At 41.0% G+C, this 24,007-nt stretch overlaps 1 protein-coding gene across 1 annotated transcript in view; it reads right to left on the reverse strand.

The window, feature by feature from the left end:
* The window catches only part of C1QL1 (complement C1q like 1), a 92,141-nt gene extending 69,477 nt beyond the window's left edge, over positions 1–22,664 (reverse strand). Inside the window, exon 1 of the mRNA XM_044298364.1 lies at positions 21,381–22,664. Within this exon, the coding sequence (XP_044154299.1) occupies positions 21,381–21,989 (609 nt within the window). The 5' untranslated portion in view covers positions 21,990–22,664. The remainder of the gene's footprint in view (positions 1–21,380) is intronic.
* Between the last annotated feature and the right edge of the window lie 1,343 nt (positions 22,665–24,007).

Raw genomic sequence — 24,007 nt, forward strand, 5'->3', positions numbered from 1 at the left:
AGAGTCTCAAGCTGTGTCATTTACTGGAATGACCACCTATGTAGTACTACATTTCATCAGCGGGGGAGATGTCTGCCTGGCCACTTCCTCTATTAATGTCAGGTAATGTCAGCTCCTGAGGTGCCAGAAAATGAACCCAGGGTGATCACCTTGGCTTCAATATGAAAGACTGAGACATTTTTAGCTTATCAGCTACTGGGTCCCGTATAGCACTTGCGGTGAATGCTACACTGGCGTATAAAACCCAGCTTGCTGGTACATCCAGTACGTCTGATCAATGGGATTATTCATGGCTGTTATAATTTATGGACATTATTACACAGATATGTATGCATACAGTTTCAGTATTTTTGGAAACGTGGACAAAGTTAAAAAAATTACCCTGCTGCATAATGTATTCTGCACTTTTCCTCTAAGGGCACAACCCAATGAAGTAGTCTGCACCACACCTTTGTACTCACGAACAGGTGATCAGGAGAATACTGAGATGCAGCAACTTTCTCCGCTGTCAAGTCTTGCCTTCTCATATCTGTTGCTCTATTTTCTCAAGAAGTCTGCCATAAGCTGTCGAAGCTACAGTCAGTACTATGGGCTAATTAGCGGTTATATAGTTACCTATTGCATTGCAGCATTGTGATAAGTGACAAGCCATTGAGTCTGAGGGCGAAAAACTACATAGAACATCTGCAGCATGCTCATCTATCCTGTAATAAATGATCAACTTAGAAATGGATAACGCAGGGTGTTATGTAGAGTCAGATTAGGACCATGGACAGGGGCAAATTACATATGGTTGAGCACGAGGTTCACATACTTCCCAAGTGTTCCTCTTTTGGAGGAGCAGTCCCTCATTTGAACCCATGTCCCTCTGTCCCTCTTTGCTCCTTAAATGTCCCCCTTTTTGATCTTGGAAATTAATTTGCATTAATAAACTGTTTGGTTCCTCCTACCTGCATATGAGACCTCACTTTATACAGTATGTTTTTTCATTATTTGCAATTTTGACTATAATCAGATTATTTTTGTGCGAAGATTTAAAGGGGTATTCCAGGGCAATAAAAGAAAAAGCTGTCCCTGGAGCTGTGCATGTAGAACCCCCCCCCCCCCCCCCAAAGAATTTATACCTTATACCTACCTTACCCCGCCACTGCAGTTCTGATGGTCCCGGATCCCCGGCTGCACCCCACTTCCTGCTACTGTCTCAACATAGCAGGAAATGGCTGTGGACACTGTTCAGTAAAATTAGTGGCTGCAGCCATGACCTGCCTCAGCCAGTGATTGGATCTTTCACATACTGAGCATTAAGTGTCCCTCTTTGACCGTCTAAAAAGTTGGTTGGCATAGGTCCATGCTGGTTTGTGCTCTTTTTTACCAGCCATTTGTACAATACATTATATAAATATTATAGGTGCTGAATTCAGGCCTTAAAGCAGACCTTTTATTGTTTTTTTTTCAATTTTTAAAAATAAAATATGGCTCCTACTCCCTGTTGTGCCCCCTGTAGTTTTCCCGCTCAGTATGTTAATACTGAGCATCGGTACAGGGAGGAGGAGATGCTAGGGTTTTTCAATAAAAAAGGGGGTCAGTCAGCACATCCCAATGCGCAGGTGCATGCTGCCATGGCTAGAAACACAAAGAAAAAAACTCAATGCAACAGCACTTGGCAAACCAAATAAAGTACAATAATGCCATAGTAATAGAAAATATTCTGGTGTTAATGCTATGCTTATTTTGTAAATTTGAGATTCTTGACAAATAAATTTTGTACAAAATTATTTGGGCCCGTCTGCCACACGTCAAGGTGATCTCTGTAGGACGGGAACCTAACACTAAATACTACCTGTTATGTGCCATAACGGCTACCATAAAGTTCAGGGAGCGCAAGTTTCCACATGGATGCTGGGTCCACTCTGCTTTTTATCAATTTTGGTGCCAAAATGGCCTCCATTAAATTTAGGGAATGCAGAGTGGACCCAGCATGCATGTGGAACCTTCACTCCCTGAATTTTATGGTGGCCGTTATGGCACATAACAGGTAGTATTTAGCGTTAGGTTCCCGTCCTACAGAGATCACCTTGACGTGTGGCAGACGGGCCCAAATATGTTTGTACAAAATGTATTTGCCAAGAATCTCAAATTTACAAAATAAGCATAGCATTAGTACCAGAATGTTTTCTATTAATATGGTATTATTGTACTTTATTTGGTTTGCAGAGTGCTGTTGCATTATGGTTTTTTTTTCTTAGGGTTTCTCAATGGGCATCTCCTTCTCCCTGGCTGTGCCAGGATCCAATCACAGCGGAGAGGGTCACAGCCAGGGAGAAGGTTGCCATTTGGATATCCTGTTGGGGTCAGGTGAAGTTTGACAGTGGTACTGAGAACTACTTTCCTTTCCTGAGTAGATGACATGATATAGTTTAAGATCAGAGCACGATATGCAATGTAAATGTAGAGGGAGGAATTTATCATTTGTGGTGTTTTTTTGGGTCATTTTGAAGTCTATTTTTGCCTTGTAAGGTTACACCACATTCATGAAATGGCGCACAGTAGTAATATTTTTGACACAACAACAATGTGGTTTACGCCTATGTCTGTAAAAGTACACCAGGGGGTTGCCTGGCGCAGAGATGCAGCTCTTAAGTAAACAGTAAATTCACCATAATCCAGGTTTAATTCTAGTCCTTAATTTTACATTTAGACCATTTAGAAAACTGGCGAACTGTGGCGTACACAGGCAAACGTCGCAGGACTTTGTGCAGAAAATTATCTAAGACAAAATTGGAGACAAATTACCACTAAAAACACTGTACAGTACTTCAAATGATAAATGTTCTCCAGAATGTATATTTCAGACATAGTGAATGCATTTTAAGGGGATTGTCACAGATTAGAACAAAGGGTTGTAGCTTTTTTTTTTTCCTGGAAGCTGCGCCATTCTTGTATGTTCGGTAGACAGGCTTGATTTGTACTGTAATTAAACAGATGTGCGCACCATAGGGTAATTCTGCGAGAACCAAAGAATAAAAGAATAATAAATTGCAAGGCCCACCTTGTAAGGCTGTGCAAATGGTAGGCACAACTCTAATACAAGCTCATCAGAAGAACCTGAAAACCTGGAAATGGAGGTCTGCAGCCACGGGATCAAGGAGAAACTTCTTATCGGAGCTGCCTGGGGTCCCCAAGAAGGTAAGTAGTTATTGGAAAACAAAAACGTCCCACGGCGCAAGAAACCGTCCACAGGTCACCAGGATCAGGAGTACAATATTTTATTGCAGCACTACAACGCGTTTCGGGGAATCACTCCCCTTCATCAGGTACAAAGGGCTGCACATGTACAAAGGACACAAAACTACACATATTTATACATATAAGGACCACCTTTTTGAGGGTCAGGAGGTCAAAGGGAGTGTTCCCTGAATTAACCTATCTCAAACTAATACATTTCAAGAAAATCTATATGTAGGGAAATTGTTACCTAAAAACTTGTCATTACTTAAACATATTGTAAGAAATATAAAAAACGATTTACTTGTTAAAACATTAAACATAAAATCATGTGACGATAAGGGAGGGGGCCGGCACTTGCAGTCAGAGGTCAAAGGCACGTCAAGAGCGCGTCCGGATCGTGGTGACGTAACGGTACCACGTGGTCCGGACTCCCATCACATGAGCGGGGCCGGGTCACGTGGAAGCCGTTGTCAGGCAACAGGGACGCTCCGATGGTATGGAGCAGTCCGCTGTTTCTGTGGGCAGGACTGAAGTGCGCGATCCGGACTCCGATCAAATGAAGGGAGCCGGGTCACGTGATAATCATAACTAGGCAGCTGGAATGCCCAGATAGTGTCGGAGTGGTCCTGCTATTATCAAAAAGACAACACTCTTAAGATTGAATATATAGGATTCCAGTAAAGACCAAGATAAGGCAATACATGGGGATATATAATAACTTACAAAAAATAAAAAATAGCAGACTTGTATTATAGAAAATGAATATAAAATTCCTTCTAGGGGCTAATATATAATATATAAAAATATATAAAAAAAACAATTAGGTGCCACATATAGATTTTAAGTATGCATGAATCTCTTCATATGTATATAAGAAACATAAAAAAATATACAGTATATATAAATGAATGATTATCATATAAAAAAATCATATATACATATATATATATAATAGATATTTCAACCATAAATATATGAAAGCTTGCATAAATATAGATTATTATTAATAAATAACAATTAATATGGAAAGTTAAAACTACATATATAAAATATATATATAAACCATGATAATATACTATTTCATATATATGGAAGAGGGATCATATCTGTCAGGTGTACAGAGAATTACATATTAAGGAATTAGTGAATTGTTGGGCCTGAAAACGGAACAATTAGCAATGTTGGAAACCATCTGATAACATCAAAAAATTAAAAATATATATATTTTTTTTTTATATACCGGATTTTTCACCCCATAAGACGCACTTTTCCCCCCCAGAAAAAGGGGGGGAAATGCCCCTGCATCTTATGGGGGGAATGCTGACAGTTTAACATCGTAGTCTGCGATGTACGAGCCAGAGGGGGAGGGACTGGGAGGAGCTGGGGGCCGGCAATAGCAGCAGGGCGGTGCAGTCACTGTACTGTAGCCCCGCCCCGCCGCTCCAGTGCTGCACAAATATAAAATGTCTTATTCAATTAAAAGTGATTACACATGCCCCCTCACTCCTATTATTACCGTACATCCTAACAGCTTCAGTAGAATGCCGGCAGGCAGGCCAGACGGCAGCGTAACTTCCTGATGTCACGTGCCTGTGCTGCCTACTTTATGAATGAAGCAGGCGGCGCAGGCAAGTGACGTCAGTGAGTGACGCGCCGGCTGTCCGGCCTGCCTGCCTGCATTCTACTGAAGCTGTTAGGATGTACGGTACTATTAGGAGTGAGGGGGCATGTGTAATCACTTTTATTTGAATAAGACATTTTATATTTGTATACTGGAGCGGCGGGGGGGGGGGGGGATCTGTGGATAACATCCGTGGAGGGCACAGTAAAGGGGTGGGGGTCTGTGGATGGCACTGTTATGGGCTGGGGGGGTCTGTGGATGGCACTGTTATGGGGTGGGGGGTCTGTGGATGGCACATATATAACAGTGTCAGCCACAGATTCCCCCTGAAACAGTGTCCGTCATCCACAGATCCCCCTGTAACAGTGTCCGTCATCCACAGATCCCCCTGTAACAGTGTCCGTCGTCCACAGATCCCCTCTGTAACAGTGTCTGTCATCCACAGATCCCCCCTGTAACAGTGTCCGTCATCCACAGATCCCCCATAACAGTGTCCGTCATCCACAGATCCCCATAACAGTGTCTGTCATCCACAGATCCCCCATAACAGTGTCTGTCATCCACAGATCCCCCATAACAGTGTTCGTCATCCACAGATCCCCCCATAACAGTGTCTGTCATCCATAGATCCCCCCATAACTGTGTCCGTCATCCACAGATCCCCCCTGTAACAGTGTCCGTCATCCACAGATCCCCCCTGTAACAGTGTCCGTCATCCACAGATCCCCCATAACAGTGTCCGTCATCCACAGATCCCCCATAACGGTGTCTGTTATCCACAGATCCCCCATAACAGTGTCCGTCATCCACAGACCCCCCATAACAGTGTCCGTCATCCATAGATCCCCCCATAACTGTGTCCGTCATCCACAGACCCCCCTATAACAGTGTCCATCATCCACAGATCCCCCCATAACAGTGTCCGTCATCCACAGATCCCCCCATAACAGTGTCCGTCATCCACAGATCCCCAGTAATAGTGCCATCCACAGACCACCATTAGTTCCAAACCCACCAAAAGCACACCTTTTGGTTAAAAATATTTTTTCTTATTTTCCTCCCCAAAAACATAGGTGCGTCTTATAGGGCGAAAAATACGGTAATTTGTGATTTTATATTATTATATAAATTATAAATTAATTTCAAAGGCTTCGTTTAGGCCCTGGGGATTCAAACTATTTAATTTATAAATCCAAAACATTTCACACCTTTTGATCGTCTGCCTAATGTTCCGGTAGTCTGTATGAATCTGTTCTATAGGCATTATAGAAATGCTTGAGAAAAGGCCCTGATGTTTATCGGTAATATGTCTTGAAACACTATGCTGCATACATTTCTTTTTTGTGTTTGAACGGTGCTTGTTCAACCTGTTCTGCAACGTTTGTATAGTGCGTCCCACATATTGTAATGTAAGTTATTATATATCCCCATGTATTGCCTTATCTTGGTTTTTACTGGAATCCTATATATTCAATCTTAAGAGTCTTGTCTCTTTGATAATAGCAGGACCACTCCGACACTATCTGGGCGTTGCTGCTGCCTAGTTATGATTATCACGTGACCCGGCTCCCTTCATTTGATCGGAGTCAGTCCTGCCCTCAGAATCAGCGGACTGCTCCATACCATCGGAGCGTCCCTGTTGCCTGACAACGGCTTCCACGTGACCCGGCCCCGCTCATGTGATGGGAGTCCGGACCACGTGGTACCGTTACGTCACCACGATCCGGACGCGCTCTTGACGTGCCTTTGACCTCTGACTGCAAGTGCCGGCCCCCTCCCTTATCGTCACATGATTTTATGTTTAATGTTTAAACAAGTAAATCGTTTTTTATATTTCTTACAATATGTTTAAGTAATGACAAGTTTTTAGGTAACAATTTCCCTACATATAGATTTTCTTGAAATGTATTAGTTTGAGATAGGTTAATTCAGGGAACACTCCCTTTGACCTCCTGACCCTCAAAAAGACGGTCCTTATATGTATAAATATGTGTAGTTTTGTGTCCTTTGTACATGTGCAGCCCTTTGTACCTGATGAAGGGGAGTGATTCCCTGAAACGCGTTGTATTGCTGCAATAAAATATTGTACTCCTGATCCTGGTGACCTGTGGACGGTTTCTTGCGCCGTGGGACGTTTTTGTTTTCCAATAAATTCTTGTACGTTGACTTTATCTGGTATTGCAGCCTCTTCCACTTGAATGGCACTGTGTTGCAATATCAGACATATCCCAAAAGCAAAAGTGATGCTGTATCTCTAAGAAAAAAGACCTATTTTCTAATGCTAAACAGTCCCTTTAAAATATACTAGGCTAGTAGATGCTTAAAGGAGCACAAAACCTAAAATCAGCAGCCTATAAAAGGGCAGCTTGGGCAGCGAGCCCCTGAGGAGCGAGTGTAGAGGATGCGAGTGGTGGTCGCCCTGATGAGATGTTGTGTCACAGTGTACTCCCTGACACTGATGCTCCCTGAGGTTTGGTACAGCAAAAGGGTGGTGTAAAAAGGATCAGGCAGAACAAGTGCAGAAGGATGAGTTACATTACATCCAGCTGTCATCTGTACCAGCCACCCCTACCAAGAGGGAAGGAATCAAATGGTAAGTTCCATTCTTAATGCCAAGCATACCTTATCATTCCTGAAGCATACAGATACATAAAACATAATATGACATTACAATATATAATAAAGAATTACAGATACCCTATCTAGAGTACTGCACATGTGCTAACATCACGCATGGCGGCTGGGGCTTTTCTGAGCTTTCTGTCATCATATTGAAGGATGCTACAGTAAAGGTACGGAACGCCTGATAATAGGAAACAATAGCTGTATTCCCTTACAAACAATAGATTTATTCACTTACAAAATATACAGTTTATGACTAGTGTTCTGTTTAACGCTAAACCAGAAAACGGACTATCCTTATTTAACTACCTGTGGCCTACTTACTATGGAGGCAGACCACACCACTGCTATGGGGTCTGTGGAGACTACAGTATTTTCCTGCACTTGCCACTTGGGTGAGCTCGGCGCAAACAGATTTTTACAGCATCCGCTGAGCTCAAGTGGTAACTGTATAAATCCTAAGCAATGAGCTCCCCCTAGTGGTGGTTGCAGGCAACCAATTTTGTTATATTGTTTCAAGGGAAGCAGGAGACACAGAGGTGTATAGAGGAGTCTTATGAATGTATTTATACCTGTGATATGGTGTACATACATTGAGAGATATGGTATTCAGAAATAGTGTGATATTTATAAAGCGTCTGCTTCACTTTTTGCTTATTAAAGGGTATTTATCATCTCAGACATTGTTGCTAGGATTTGCCACCAATGTCCAGAACGGGCCCCTGAAAGTGAAGGAGAGTGCACATGGCGTGCTCTCCATTAATTTCTATGGGAACTAAGAAAAAAGCAGAGCACAGTGCTATCTTCACTTTCAATGGCCCCATTGAGGAGATAGGGGTGGGTCCCAGATCCTAGCAATATGCCACCAATGTCTGAGGCGAGACAACCTCTTTAAGTTTTGCAATGGGGCCCTACGATATCTGTGTATGCCCCTGTTAACTATTCTTTTTCTAAGGCCTTATGCACACGACAGTGTTTTTTCACTGTCAGTGATTTGGCTTCAGTGGTCCGTGTCCGATTTTGCTTCAGTTGTGTTTCCTTGTGTCTTCCTTTTTTTTTGTCTGACAGGGGGAAAAAAAGAAAGGTTAATGAAAAGTGTAATTTTATTGCACAAGGTCTTGTAGAAAAAAATGGACACGGATGACATACCAGTTGTGCATCCATTTTTTTTTGACGGACCTATTGACTTGAATGGGTCCGTTCTCCGTTTTCCACTGACAAGAATAGGACAGGTTATATTTTTTTGACGGACTGGAATCACGGATCACGGACGCGGAGACAAAACGGAGGACTATCAGTTTTTTTTCACAGATTCCATAGAAATGAATGGGACCTCCGCTAAACTGTGAAAAATGACGGAACGGACGCGGATGCACACAACGGTCGTGTGCATGAGGCCTTTTACTGAGTTTAATGAGCTTTTCTGTTTTTGTTGTGTATAACAACCAATCAAAGCATTGCTTTCTTTTTTCCAGAGCAGAATACAAAAATCAAACTGCGCAGTGATTAGTTGCTATGGAAACCAGGACAGTTGTTCTTTTAGACAGTATCATCAATCTGAATGTTGGAGGTTTCTGGGCAGATCTTGTTCAATCAGTCTTAAATGGCTTACGCCATAAACTTCAGTAATGGCAGAACCTGCTTAAAGGGGTTGTCCCACCAAAAATATTTTACCTTTTTCAAACCAGCACCTGAATCTAAATAATTTTGTAAATGTATGTAATAAAACATGTAGTATAGCCACTGTTATTTAATTAAATCGATCTACATAGCCGCCACCTGCTGTTTCTTTGGCCTTCTTCTACCCTTCATCTACCACTAGCCAGATCACCTATTAGAAGCTGTATTAGTTACAAGAAGACAGCTGCAGCAGAAAGGACACTCCCTCTGAGCTATGATTGGTAGAGAGCTGCACCTAGAAGGACACTCCCTCTGAGCTGTGATTGGTAGAGAGCTGCAGCCAGAAGGACACACCTCTTGAGCTGTGATCGGTACAGAGCTGAAGTAGAAAAAACACATCCCCAGAAAAGAAAACACCCCCCCTGAGCTGCCAGCTTGCAATGAAAGGGGATATCTGTACAGGGCAGGTTCCAGCATTCTTAGAGGTTGTCACGTACTATATGATGTCTGATTTACGTTTTTTACATTAATCATGGCATAAGCCCTTTTAACTACATGATAAAACCATTTCTAAAACCAATGATGGAATTATAAATCATCCATTCAAGCGGTATGACATACACAATCACCCCCAGTGTGCACTCAGTGTGCCATTTCCACGGCAACTATCATTCACTATATTAGTATTTTTTAATAATATAGCTGGATCATTGCCTTTTTTGACAGAAATCCATCTGATTATTTAACTCTTGATGTGTGTGACACTGATATAGGGAAGACCAGCTAGCACACTGAAATAACGGGGAATTAGGAATGTGTTGTAGACCCCGTGTACCGCCAGCCTGGTTTATTGCAGGCACTTGCTGATTACTTGCTAAAGATTATCACACGTTTGTACAATATTAGTAAATCACCTTAATTCATATTCAAGAATATTATGGTAAATGGTAAAGCTGTGCCTGTGCTTTCTCCTCTCTCCTCATTGAAAATACATGCATGCTCGGCCATGCCAAATGTGTGTGTGTGTATGGGGGAGTCCTAACCAAGGTTTGCCCAAAAGCTATTGGTCTTAGGGTCGTGCAACCTATGAAGCAGCACAAGACACATCACCAACCTCTGCTTTAGGGTCCATTTACTCGTCCGCAACTTTGGTCCGGATCCGTTCTGCAATTTTCAATGGGGCCGGAGCGGATGCGGACAGCACACTATGTGCTGTCCGCATCCGCACTTCCAGATCCACAATTCCATTCCCCCCAAAAATAGAACATGTCTTATTTTTGTAGTTGAGGGCAATAAAAGGTAGTTTCTATTATAGTCCCGGCGATGTGCGGTCTGCGAAATGCGGAACGCACATTGCCGGTGTCTGTGTTTTACGGATCCGCAATTTGCGGACCGCAAAACACCTATGGCCATCTGAATGGACCCTAAGGGAGGGCCACAGATACTAGTAGCTTGTGGAGGAAGGTAACAGAAGGCAGCACATGGGGCAGTGCAGGGAGAAGCTTCAGTGGAGTGGCAGTTATTGCAACTTCATTCAAAGTCAATGGGGCTGACGGAAACAGCCAAGCACAGCCCATTTAACCACTTCCAGACCAGGCCATTTATCCCACATGTGTCACTTTATGTGGTAATAACTTTGGAACGCTTTTACTTATCCAAACCATTCAGAGACTGTTTTCTTGTGATACATTTTACTTCAAGTTAATGGTAAATTTGAGTCGATATGTTTTACCTTTATTTATAAAAAATCCAAAAGTTAACAAAAATGTGAAAATATTTACTGTTTTGTAATTTGAATCTCTTTGCTTTAAAGATAGATAGTAATGCCTCATGAAATATTCATTAATTAACATTCCCAATATGTCTACTTTATGTTGGCATCATTTTAGTAATGCATTTTATTTTTTTAGGACATTAGAAGGTTTAGAATTTTAAAAGCAATTTTTGAAATTTTTAAGAAAATTTCCAAAGTCAACTTTTTTAAGGACCAGTTCTGTTCTGAAGTCACTTTGTGGGGCTTACATATTAGAACCAACCCATAAATGACCCCATTTTAGAAATTGCACCCCTCAATCTATTCAAAACTGGTTTTAGAAATGTTAACCCTTTAGGTATTCCACAGGAATTAAAGCAAAATAGAGGTGAAATTTCAAAATGTCACTTTTTTTTGCAGCTTTTCCATTTTAATCAATTTTTCCTGGAACACATCTAAGGTTAACAACAAAACAAACGTCAATATTTATTACTTTGATTCTGCAGTTTGCAGAAACACCCCATATGTGGCCGTAAACCGCTGCATGGGCAACCGGCAGGGCGCAGAAGGGAAGAAGCGCCATATGGTAGAGCAGAGAATATCCCTCCACAATTTGCTACCCATATTCTCCTGAATACAGTAACACCCCAATTGTGGTCGTAAACTGTTATTTGGGTATATGCCAGGGCTCAGAAGGGAAGGAGTGGCATCTGGATTTTCTAACATGGAATTTTCTGTCATAGATTTTAAGAGCAATAACTTTTTTTTTTTTTGTTGAATTAGCTGCGTGAGGGCTTATTTTATGTGAAACAAGCTTTAGATTTTATTGGCACCATTTTGGGGTACATTTGGCTTTCTGGTTGCTTTTTATCTCATTTTTGGGAGGTGAAGTTCCCAAAAAGCAGTTTGGTGTCATTTTTAAAACATTTTTTTACACCGTTCACTTGATGGGGTAGATCATGTGATATTTTTATAGATCCAGGCATTACGGCGCAACGATACCAAATATGTCTAGTTTTTTGTTTTTTTTACGTTTTACACAATACATTTTTTTTTTGAAAAAAAAAAAATATTTTTGTGTTGCCATTTTCTTAGAGCCATATTTATTTATTTTTTCCTGGCTATAGTCTTGTGTGAGGGCGTGAGGTTTTTATTGCTACCATTTTGGGGTACATTTTTTATTTAATTTTTTACATTTTATACAACAAGAGCATTTTTTGAAAAAAAATCATGTTTTTGTGTTGCAATTTTCGTAGAGCCATATTTTTTTATTTTTCTGGTCTTGTGTTGGGGCTCATTTTTTTTTGCGGGATGAGGTGACGTTTTTAATGCTACCATTTTGGGGTACCTACAACTATTTGATTGATTAACATTTTGCTTTTTGGCAGGTGAGCTCACTAAAAATCTCTTTTGGCGCAATGTTTATTTTTTTTACGGCGTTCACCTGATGGGGTAGGTCATATGATATTATTATAGAGCCGGTCGTTGCAGATGCAGTGATACCAAATATGTCTATTTTATTTTTTTATTTTACACTTTGTGTCCCCCATAAGCGCTTCCTGATCTGCATACCCACTGCTCGTTGAGCGCTGTGTATACAACGATTTAGAAGGCAGGGACACCTAGGAACAATCCCTGGCTTCTCTCTGGGGTGCCCTGCTGTCACTGTTATTATTTAACTCAAAGAGTCTCCTGCTAGGTAGATGATTAGATAGATAGATAGAATCGATAGATAGATAGATAGATAGATAGATAGATAGATAGATAGATAATAAAAAGATGATAGGTAGAATAGATAGATGATATATAAATATGAGATAGATAGATAGATAGATAGATAGATAGATACAGTCATGTGAAAAAATTAGGACACCCTTTGAAAGCATGTGGTTTTTTGTAACATTTTTAATAAAAGGTTATTTCATCTCCGTTTCAACAATACAGAGAGATTAAAGTAATCCAACTAAACAAAGAAAACTGAAGAAAAGTCTTTTCAAGATCTTCTGTAAATGTCATTCTACAAAAATGCCTATTCTAACTGAGGAAAAAGATAGGACACCCTCACATGTATTCCCTCTTAAATTGGCTCAGATCTCACACAGGTATATCACACCAGGTGCACATAATTAGTAGATCGTTACTCTGCATGTTGAATGAGGCTTGCCCTATTTAAACCTCAGACATTTAGTTTGGTGTGCTCCTGACTGTTGAAGTGTGAGTGAGCACCATGGTGAGAGCAAAAGAGCTGTCAGAGGACTTCAGAAAAAAGATTGTAGCAGCCTATGAGTCTGGGAAGGGATTTAAAAAGATCTCAAAAGATTTTGAAATCAGCCATTCCACTGTCCGGAAGATAGTCTACAAGTGGAGGGCTTTCAAAACAACTGCCAACATGCCCAGGACTGGTCGCCCCAGCAAGTTCACCCCAAGAGCAGACCGCAAGATGCTAAAAGAGGTCTCCAAAAACCCTAAAGTGTCATCTCGAGAACTACAGCAGGCTCTGGCTACTGTTGATGTAGAAGTACATGCCTCTACAATCAGAAAGAGACTGTACAAGTTTAACTTGCATGGGAGGTGTGCAAGGAGGAAACCTTTGCTTTCCAAGAGAAACATCGAGGCCAGACTGACATTTGCCAGAGATAAAGTTGACAAAGACCAGGACTTCTGGAATAATGTTCTTTGGACAGATGAGTCCAAAATTGAATTATTTGGACACAACAGCAGAGGACATGTTTGGCGTAAACCAAACACAGCATTCCAAGAAAAGAACCTCATACCAACTGTGAAGCATGGAGGTGGAAGTGTCATGGTTTGGGGCTGCTTTGCTGCAGCAGGACCTGGTCAGCTCACCATCATAGAATCCACGATGAATTCTACTGTGTATCAGAAGGTGCTTGAAGAACATGTGAGACCATCAGTTAGAAAATTAAAGCTGAAGCGGAACTGGACCATGCAACATGACAATGACCCAAAACATACTAGTAAATCAACCAAAGATTGGCTGAAAAAGAAGAAATGGAGAGTCCTGGAATGGCCAAGTCAAAGTCCAGATTTGAATCCCATTGAGATGCTGTGGGGTGACTTGAAAAGGGCTGTACGTGCAAGAAACCCCTCAAACATCTCACAGCTGAAAAAGTTCTGCATTGAGGAGTGGGGTAAAATTTCCTCAGACCGATGTCGAAGACTGGTAGATGGCTACAAGAACCGTCTCACTGCAGTTATTTCAGCCAAAGGAGGTAACACTCGCTATTAGGGGCAAGGGTGTCCTATCTTTTTCCTCAGTTAGAATAGGCATTTTTGTAGAATGACATTTACAGAAGATCTTGAAAAGACTTTTCTTCAGTTTTCTTTGTTTAGTTGGATTACTTTAATCTCTCTGTATTGTTGAAACGGAGATGAAATAACCTTTTATTAAAAATGTTACAAAAAACCACATGCTTTCAAAGGGTGTCCTAATTTTTTCACATGACTGTATGAGGATATGAAATAGATATGAGGATATGAGATATATAATAGATAGATAGATCGATAGAAAAATAGATAGATAGATAGATATTACAGTAGGTAGAAATGTGTTTACCCTTCTTTCTTTATCTCCCTAGTGGGTGGGTTAGGTATATGGGATATCTTTTTAGATAGAGTTGGTGTGTACTAGAGATGAGCAAACAAACAAAGTGGAATTCGATCTGAATTTCAGGATAAATTTGATTCACCGCGAAGCCGAATTTTCTTGTGCTTCGTGGTAGTGAATCGATTTAATCTGAAATAGTGTTAAAAAAAAAACAAAAAAAAAATCATATTTACCTCTTCTATTTTCTCGTGACGGGCCAGCCGCCACCATCTTGATTGAAGATCTTGGCCTTAATCCTGTTCGTGGCGACGTCATACGTCACCACGGAGGCCAGCGTGATGACGGCATCTCGGGCCGCCCAAGATCTTCAAGCGAGATGAGCGGCGGCCAGCCCGTCGTCAGCAAATGGAGGCGGTAAGTATGATGAAAAATTTTTTCCTGTTAATTTTGCACTGTATTATTAGTCTCAGATGCCGCAATCATGTATGAACGCGGCATCTTAGGGGTACAATGATGGGGGTGGGGCTATTGCAGTTCCCTATCATTGCACCCACTACTTACAAAAAAATGCACTTCGCTCATCTCTAGTCAGTACTATGTGATTCTCTAAAATCTTATTTTATTCTCATGTCAGTGAGTCACGACTTACGTCAGATTTATCCACCGCTCTACACATTGCCATTTTTTATTAATTACAGGTGCCCAAAGTTTCATTTTATCTTTGGAGAAGTTGTTCCATTTTGGCATCTACATTCAGTAGATGCTTTATCACTGAAACATGAGTTGCTCTGGGGACTCTCCAAGGAACATGAGTGAATGGATTTTAGGGTTTTACCATTTTGCAGGGTGCATATTGAAACCTTAAAAAGGATTCTCTTGCTTCTCCTCAGTTCCAAGATCTTTCTTTTTGTTTTCCATTCTTGCTGGAATAATTGTTATGCTGCTGCTTATGGATTTTGCTGCCATTCTCCAGGGAACAACCAGGATAAATTGAGAATTATTGGTGGGAAGCCGAACTTACAGGGGTTTAGAGATCACAATTCTATTAGCAGACAGAAGCCTATTACTTCAGACCTATAGAACAAAGCTTCAACTTCCTTCACTGCAGAATATCTAATATCTTCTGTCATTAAAACAGATTGATAGCTAGCACTGTGGCCGAGGAGTTAGTGCTATTATTCTGTGGGTTTCAGACAAGGTGTTATATATTTGCCACATCTGGGTAAATAAGAGTTTCTTCCAAAACCAGCCAATGCTTTGCAGATACATAAGCTACATACTGTATATAAAGTCATTGTAGGAGTAGAACCGGTGAGGGACAGTGGGTAGCTGTAACCATAAGGCTACATTGCTGAACTCACATGGCCAGACCTATATAGAAATGCCCTAAATTTTTTGTGGGGCCGCGGATCAAAACTACGGATGCGGACAGCACATGGTGGCCCCATTGAAATGAACAGATGCAGACCCAGAAATACGGTTGTCTGTCCGCATTTTTTGTGGCCCCATTGAAATGAACAGATGCGGACCCAGAAATATGGTTGTCTGAATGCACCCTAAGGCCCCTTGCTCGCGCAGCCCGGCTTCTCTTCTTTGCTGTGTACAGGAAAAGGACCTGTGGTGACGTCACTCTGGTCATCACATGGTCCATCACATGATCCATCACCACGGTAAAAGATCATGTGATGGACCATGTGATGACTGGAGTGACGTCACCACAGGTCCTTTTCCTGTACACAACAAAGAAGAGAAGCCAGGCTGCGCGAGCAAGTGGATTGAGGTGAGTTAAATTTTATAAAAAATGTTAACCCCTCCAGCGCTATTGTACTATGCATTCTGTATTCAGAATGCTATTATTTTCCCTCATAACCATGTTATAAGGGAAAATAATACAATCTACAGAACACTGATCCCAAGCCCGAACTTCTGTGAAGAAGTTCGGATTTGGGTACCAAACATGCTGATTTTTCTCACGCACGTGCAAAACGCATTACAATGTTTTGCACTCGCACGGAAAAATCGCGCATGTTCCCACAATGCCCGTGTGAAAGAGGCCTAACTATTCCTAGCTCTCGTTATTTGGAAAGTTTTTAAGAGGTTTTTATCTCATTCTTTCTATAATAATTCTATTATCTATATCTACAGTATCTCTGTATATCTATCATATTCTATGTATCCATCTCATCTATCTATCTCTCTCTCTCTCACATCTACATGTATATCTATCCTTCTCTTCTATGTATCTTTGTCGAATCTATCTACCTGTTATCTATCTATCTTATACCTACTTACTGAATACTATCTCACATCTATATATCACATCATATATAGTTTTATATATCTATCAAATATGTATTGAGTCTTGATAAAATTCCAGCATTACCTCAATGTTTTTTATTGAGATTAAAAGAGGTGATATGTGACAATAGCAAAAATTGTGATTGCTTGTGATAACATTTCTCCTAATAGGAAAACATTGAGAATGGGGACGACTCACAGTTAGGGCTCATTCACACGAATGTGGTTTGGTCCCGCATCCGAGCCGCAAATGTGGTTTGGATCCGCATCCGATCTTGGGTGCGGACCCATTCACTTCAATGGGGACGCAAAAGATGCAATGGGGCCATTGCTACGTTCCATTGCCCCGCAAAAATTATAGATCATGTCCTATTCTTGTCTAGACATTTCTATAATGGGCCGTCTGTTCCGTTCCGCAAATTGTGGAAGGCACACAGGCGGCATCCGTGTTTTGCGGATCCGCAATCTGCGGACCGCAAAACACAGCACGGTTGTGTGAATGAGCCCTTATGCTGAGATTTTATCATACCTCAGGACTGTACCGATACAACTTTGGAACCCTAGCCTACATTCTACCTATCTAATATCTAATATCTATACATCCATCCATAACTGCCTCTCATACATCTACCTATTTCTGTATGCTTTCTATAGCTCTCCCTGGCGCTTCATTCCTGATAATCTTGAGTGTCTAAAATCAAAACCCTTGTCTGGCCTTTAAACAGAGGAGAACTGCACTGGGTATAGGATACATGATGTCATCATCTTGTGTCACCTCAGATTGTCACCATTAGGATCATTGACCCTTACTCTTCCCACATTTGTTGGCCTTGCTGGGCCTCACATCAGCTGGTTAGCTGCCTCTAGGAGTATGTGGATTCTTATCCCCTGTTAGGCTCATAACAATTTTTCCTCAGTGATCCAACTGAAAAACATTAAAGTAGCAACAACCAATGTATACAAGTATGCAATATGATCCGATCCATTAGACCTAATAATGACCTGACCTGCTAAAGATATTCAAGTGCTGTAATTGATGGTTTTTCTGTTACACTGTTAACCATCCTAGAGACAGGAGGCAAAGAGTAAAATGGTGCAATCTGGAGGCCGATTGTTACCATCCTAACATTATATATCCAGGATCCAGGATCATATTGCATACTTGTATACATTGGTTGTTGCTACTTTAATGTTTTTCAGTTGGATCACTGAGGAAAAATTGTTATGAGCCTAACATTATATATCCAGGATCCAGGATCATCATCACATTCACCAATCATCAGGATTCCTGTCTCATTGAAGCTAGCATTGTCTCTTCTAAAAACATCCTACTACTACTATCAGTGATAGCGCTAATTGGGAAATAGCTACTGAACTAGTCCTCTTTACATTTTTCTACCTAATCCTATCCTGACACTGGCTATCTTTCCCTGTCTTAGCACACATATTATAGACTGGTTCAAATTGCCTTAACTTGACTAGAACTCTTCCAAACTATCTCATAAATGTTATATCACCCCTGATTAAGTATAAGCTAGTTCTTCATTTAGCCCACATTGGCTCATTTTAGTCTTAATATAAGACAACCATGACTACTCCTTACTGGGTTTTCTCTCCAATCCCGTGAATCATATCTGCCTGTTCAACCAGCACCTATGATTAATAGGTGCTAAGTCTCCACTGCCCCTCGCTAGGCTCTGTTGTTTCATGGTTGGTTCTCAAGGTCCATCATGTTGCCCGGTTATTCACTATGACATTATTTGCTCATTTCAAAATCTTCTTTAGAGCCATAAAGAACTATGGGGGCCATTTATTAGGACAGATGTTTTAGACGCCGTTCTTAATAACCCCTGAACTGGTGGTGGATCTGCCGAAGTTATGTAGAGGTGCCCCAGTCCCCCAGTGCATCCATCACCAGTCTAAATCTACGCCAGCTTCCTTGCTGGCATAGATTTAGAACCTTTTTTTACACCTAAAACAGGCATAGAAAATGGTAAATGAGACGGGCCTGCCAGCCCATCCCCTTCACCGCCCAAGCCCCCTTTTTTAGACCTGCATGAATAGGGAAAAGTCACAGATTGTGGCGCAACAGATATATATGCCAGAAAACTGCCATATATCTGATAGTAAATGAGCCCCAATATCTTTTTCCTGAGTTTGGCAAACCCTTCTTGCCTATCATTATGATGCAACCTCTCCTTCTCTTCTTCTTCATAACCCTCCCCGTGAGTGGTTCACTCTACCACTGTTCTTTTTGTCTTTACATCCATTTGCGTCATCTCCTTTTAGTTTCTCATTATGGTGTTGTCTCTATATGTACTCAGATTCCCAGGTCTTTCTTCAGTAGGAATATTCTCTGCAATAAATCCTTCTACTCTATAGGACTAAATATTTTTGCCCTACTTTTGACTAGTTCTTGTCTTAGTAATGGATCTCTTTGTATCCTTGTGTTAGATGTCTCTACTATCCACTCAGTTCCTTTCATGTTCTAGTTCTGTCCTTGTACTTTTGTGTTCTTTGAACTAGCATAATTTGCATTTTATTGTTTTCTTTTTAACAAAGTACTGATTAGGAGAAGAATTACAAATGGGAATTTATTCACCTCATTGTAAATACAATAATGTCCCAACCATAATAAAATATCTGCCTTCCCCTTTGGGAAATTAGGTGTATAGAATTTTGAATACTGTATTGGGAAATATAGTACTAGACTTTTGTGTGCTTTGTTTTTATGCAGTTCACAAGTATTTTGATCCTCTGGTGTCATGATCTCTATGGGCAATAAGTAACTATCCATTACAATATTTACCCCTCTATTCTAAACCTTCCTTTGGAGATTGCCATGGTAGTGCATTTTTTTGTGTTTGTTCGCATGATTTTCATAGACAGCGGTGATCATTTTTCCTTTTTGGGCTGTGATCACTAAGGTAGCTGGTGAAACAAATGACCAATCGCCCAAAAAGATAAACAATACCACATATTAGGTAACTTATTTCCTGAAATTACTCAAAATTAAACAATTTTAGAAAAATCATACCATGTATGGCCAGCACTTGTCTTCTATGACTGAGTATATTCATGTATTTTGGACCAGGTCTCATTCTCACCTCAAAAGTCTATTTTTCTGTCATCAGGAGCCTGAACCTTCTCAGTGTCTATCTATATATTCGTCAACTACCTGTCCATCTGTTTGTAGCTTTGTCCTCATGATGTCCTACATCTTCTACACTTGGCTAGCTATCATTAATGCTTGACATGTTTTGCCTCCTCCTCTACTTAGTCCAGCTAATACAGATCCTTCTTTCCACTAGCTGGAACATCCATAAAACATAATTTTAACCGTTGGATTTGGACTACTGTCCATTTTTTCTGTTCTAGTCCAGCTTCTTTGAGGACTCTATCGGTATATATTTAGTATCTTCTTCCTTGTCATCACCTAAATATCTCTTGTTTAAACTGTAAGATGTTCTTGATGATGCTTCACATGTCCTTGACAATACTTTTTCCAGATATGTTTCCTCTCTGCTTGTCTAGTCGAGATCTTTTTCCCACCATGTGCTAACTGTCTACCTTTCTTTAGGCACCTAGTTTTTCACTTCCTCTGGGTAAACTAATTTTCCCTGCTCCACTGAGCTATCTCGCCCTTGTCTGTGGGTGATTTAACGTTTAAACGTTGAAGAAGGGATAAGCGCTGTCCCTAAGGCGTTCTATTTAATAAGTCACCCATTGTGACCATTGTTTCTGCTGCTAAAAAAAATCTGCATCAATCAATGTTGGGATAGTAATAGTAATAGGGTAATAAGAACATGTATGTTTACGGGGTTCACAGCACATTATGCTGATGAGTAAAAAAAACCTTTTTGACAGCCACAATGTAGCTGGCCCATGTAAGTTCATAGCCTGCTTAGTAAATCTTTATTGCACATTTCCCCTCTAGGCTAGCTGTTTTTTCCACGTTAATTAATAATGATAGTGTCAATCTTCAAGTGCAGAATCTTCACTTGAGCTTCTCATATGAAGATTCTGCGGAAGTTCTAGAATAGACGAAGATTTTATTCAAAAGGATCCATTACAATTTCGGAAATATCCCTATCCTCTCCTTGATATTTTCTTTTTTTTCCTCTCACAAAACTCTTTACACTATACATCACTTAATTCACTTTGGAAGTTGAATAGAGAAAAACTCATAAAACCCTACAGAACATCCACAGCTTAGTGCAGATTTCAAATGAATATTTTCAGTTTATTCAGGTTCCCAGTGGAAAGAAAGTGAAAAGAAAAGGCATCTAGCGTGACAAATACACAGCGCAGTGCTCATTTTATATTGTGTTTATTATTCAGAAATTATTGTCTTATCATCTATATTCTAAGTGACAGAAAATATTTTGTCATTTGTAAAAATGTAGAATTATGAGTTTTCTATGCAATTATTATTTAGACAATATTTATATATCGTATTGCTATGTAATTATTGTCTTATAATAATTGTGATTTTGTGAAATATATATATATAGCTTTGCAAAAGAAGTTATTTGTGTATTTTAAAACTCAGGGAAAGTAATGTGATTACTTAAAGTTTATAAATGTATCTATTTATATTGCTGTAATTACTGTTTTGTGATTACAATTTTGACAAAATAATTATAAATAATCCATTGTTGCACACTCACCTGGCCATTTTTGCAGAGGTCCGCCCACATACTGGTGCCATCTCCACCTCTCATTAAGACATGGTAGGTAAAAAAGTAAGTGCCCGGTACTGTACAGCTGAACCGCCCACTTGCCGCATCGTAGTTGTTCCCAAGGTTGGTGACCACGTCATCAAATTTGAGGACCTCATAACCCTCATGGGGGTTCTTCAAACCAGCATAGAAGGCCACACGGGGAATGGTTGTATATGTGGCTGTACTTATGGCACCATTCACACCTCCTCCTGCCAAGCCAGGTGGTCCAGGTTTCCCTGGTTCTCCTCGTTCTCCTGGTGGCCCTTGTGGTCCGGGTGGACCTGGTAGCCCGGGTTCTCCAGGTGGACCAGGTTTGCCAGGACGTCCTGCTTTGCCCTGAGGACCTTGCACTAAAGTTGATGGAGCTTGTTGTCCTCTGTCACTTAAGGGTTCTGCTCCAGTCCCGGCTCTGATGCTCGTACTAGTGGTGGTTGCCCCTGCTTTGCTGAGGTAGGGGTCGCAAACCATCCGGCAGGTGCCCAACATTTCATAGTGGCCATCAGAGCCCACTGAGTTGACCAACACTGGAATTAGGATGACCAATATTAGAACCATCACAACGCCAATAGCCACTGCCACCAATGTCTTCCTCCCAAGGCCAAATGGGGCCAAGGGACGGGGTGTTGCGCGGCTGGGGGGAGCTATGGTGCCGAATGTTGTGGGGGAGAGGTGAAGTGGCCCCTCCAGAAAAGAAGGGGATAGGTAGTCTTACAGAAGTCACCACAAGTAATGTGGTAAAAGAAAAATGCAGAGACTAGGGAACAAAATAGAAGCAGACGGACGAGCAACACTAGGAAGGATAAAAGAAGACAAAAGTGAGAAAAAGCGATCAAATATAAAGACGGGTGAGAAGTTGATAGAACTTGCAGGGAAATAATATGCAAATAGAAGAAAAAAGAAAGAAAATGGATCTCTGAGAGGAATGAGTACAAAAATGCAAGAGCCAGGAGAAATGTGTGACACAAAAAAGTGAATGGATAATATGTGACAGAACGGCGGAGAAAGCAATGATTAAGAATAGAGTGGAAAAGGAATTGTATGAGCAGGATAAGAAGGTGGGTAGGGCAGAGAACAGGAGGGGGAGCAGGTAAATGTGAATACTTAAAGAGAAGAGGATTAAAGTGGGAAGAAGAGAGAGAAGCAGCTGCAGTGACGGACAGGGACAGAAGAACGAGAGCTGGAAAGAAGAAGATTACGAGAAAGGGTGAAGGCTGCTGAGGCAAAGCAGAAAGGCAGCAGAGAATCTAACTTGTGAGAGGCTGGTCCGCACATCCTGAATCTTATATATGAAACAGAGCAGTGCCCCCTAAAGGTTGAAAGACAGTATGCAGCTCTATGCATGTAAATACATAGGTGTAACATATCCAGAAATAGGTGCACACATCTTCTATGCTATTTGCCCTGACAATGGACTGTTACACAGAATGCATAATCAATCACAGGCAAATAAAGCAATATTGTGAGTGAGAGAAGAATATATGTTGTCTGTCTGCATTACTTTCTCATACATATACTGGGTTTGGCAGCCGCGAGATTAAAAAAATTATGAGTCGAATGAATGGGTATGAGCTGCAAGGCCAGTCACAGTCTACAGGCAATGGTGGCACTGTTTCCAGAAAAATAAAAGACCCTTTTTTGTAATCTCCACCTCTTCAATGACTTCCCAGCTATAATGTCCTGTATAGGCATCCTGTGAAACTATTGCACACCACAGCAGCTTATGGGATGTCAAAGGGAATTTGTACCCGGACCATGCAGTTATATGTTATATGGCTGATACAGGGAACAAAGAAGTGCTTTCAGCTACACAGAAAAGGAAGGTATGGTTGTGGACACATTTATCATGGTGATTGCGCCTTTTTTTCTGGCACATTTCGCTCCAAAAATGTCTTATTAGCCGCAGGACATATTTATAAATGGGGATGTCCCACGAAAAACATTCTACATATTGATCAAACAGCACCTGGATCTGAATACTTTTATATTTGGATGTAATTGAGAATTTAGTATTGTAAATCATGGATCCACAAAATACAGATGCACTCCGTGCGCCTCTCGCAATTTTCACGAGACCCACTGTCAAAAAGCGTATTCTTGTCTGCAAAATGGACAAGAAGAAGACAGGTTCTATAATTTGCGGCCCAGTCGCAGACAGCACATGGGTGACATTCGTGTGCTCTCTGCCTTTTTTGCAGAGCCATAGAAATGAATGTGTCCATAGGCGATCTGCAAAAAATGTGGATCAGACGCGGACTAAAAATACAGTCATGTGCGTAAGTCCTAACAGGGAGAGAGCTGTAGCAGAAAGGACACACCCGAAGCAAAGCATTCAGTGGGATCTTTCTAGACCTATGCAATTTGTGGTCCCCAATGCACGGAACGGGCGGCACATGTTCGTGAGCTTGAGCCCTTAGGCCTCTTTCACACGGGGGTTTTGGAAAAAGGTGTGGGTGCGTTGCGGGAACATGCACGATTTTTCCATGCGAGTGCAAAACATTGTAATGTGTTTTGCACACGCGTGAGAAAAATCGGCATGTTTGGTACCCAAACTTCTTCATGATGGACCATGTGAT

This window comes from Bufo gargarizans, chromosome 6 (genome assembly GCF_014858855.1).
Source record: "Bufo gargarizans isolate SCDJY-AF-19 chromosome 6, ASM1485885v1, whole genome shotgun sequence".
NCBI lineage: Eukaryota > Metazoa > Chordata > Amphibia > Anura > Bufonidae > Bufo > Bufo gargarizans.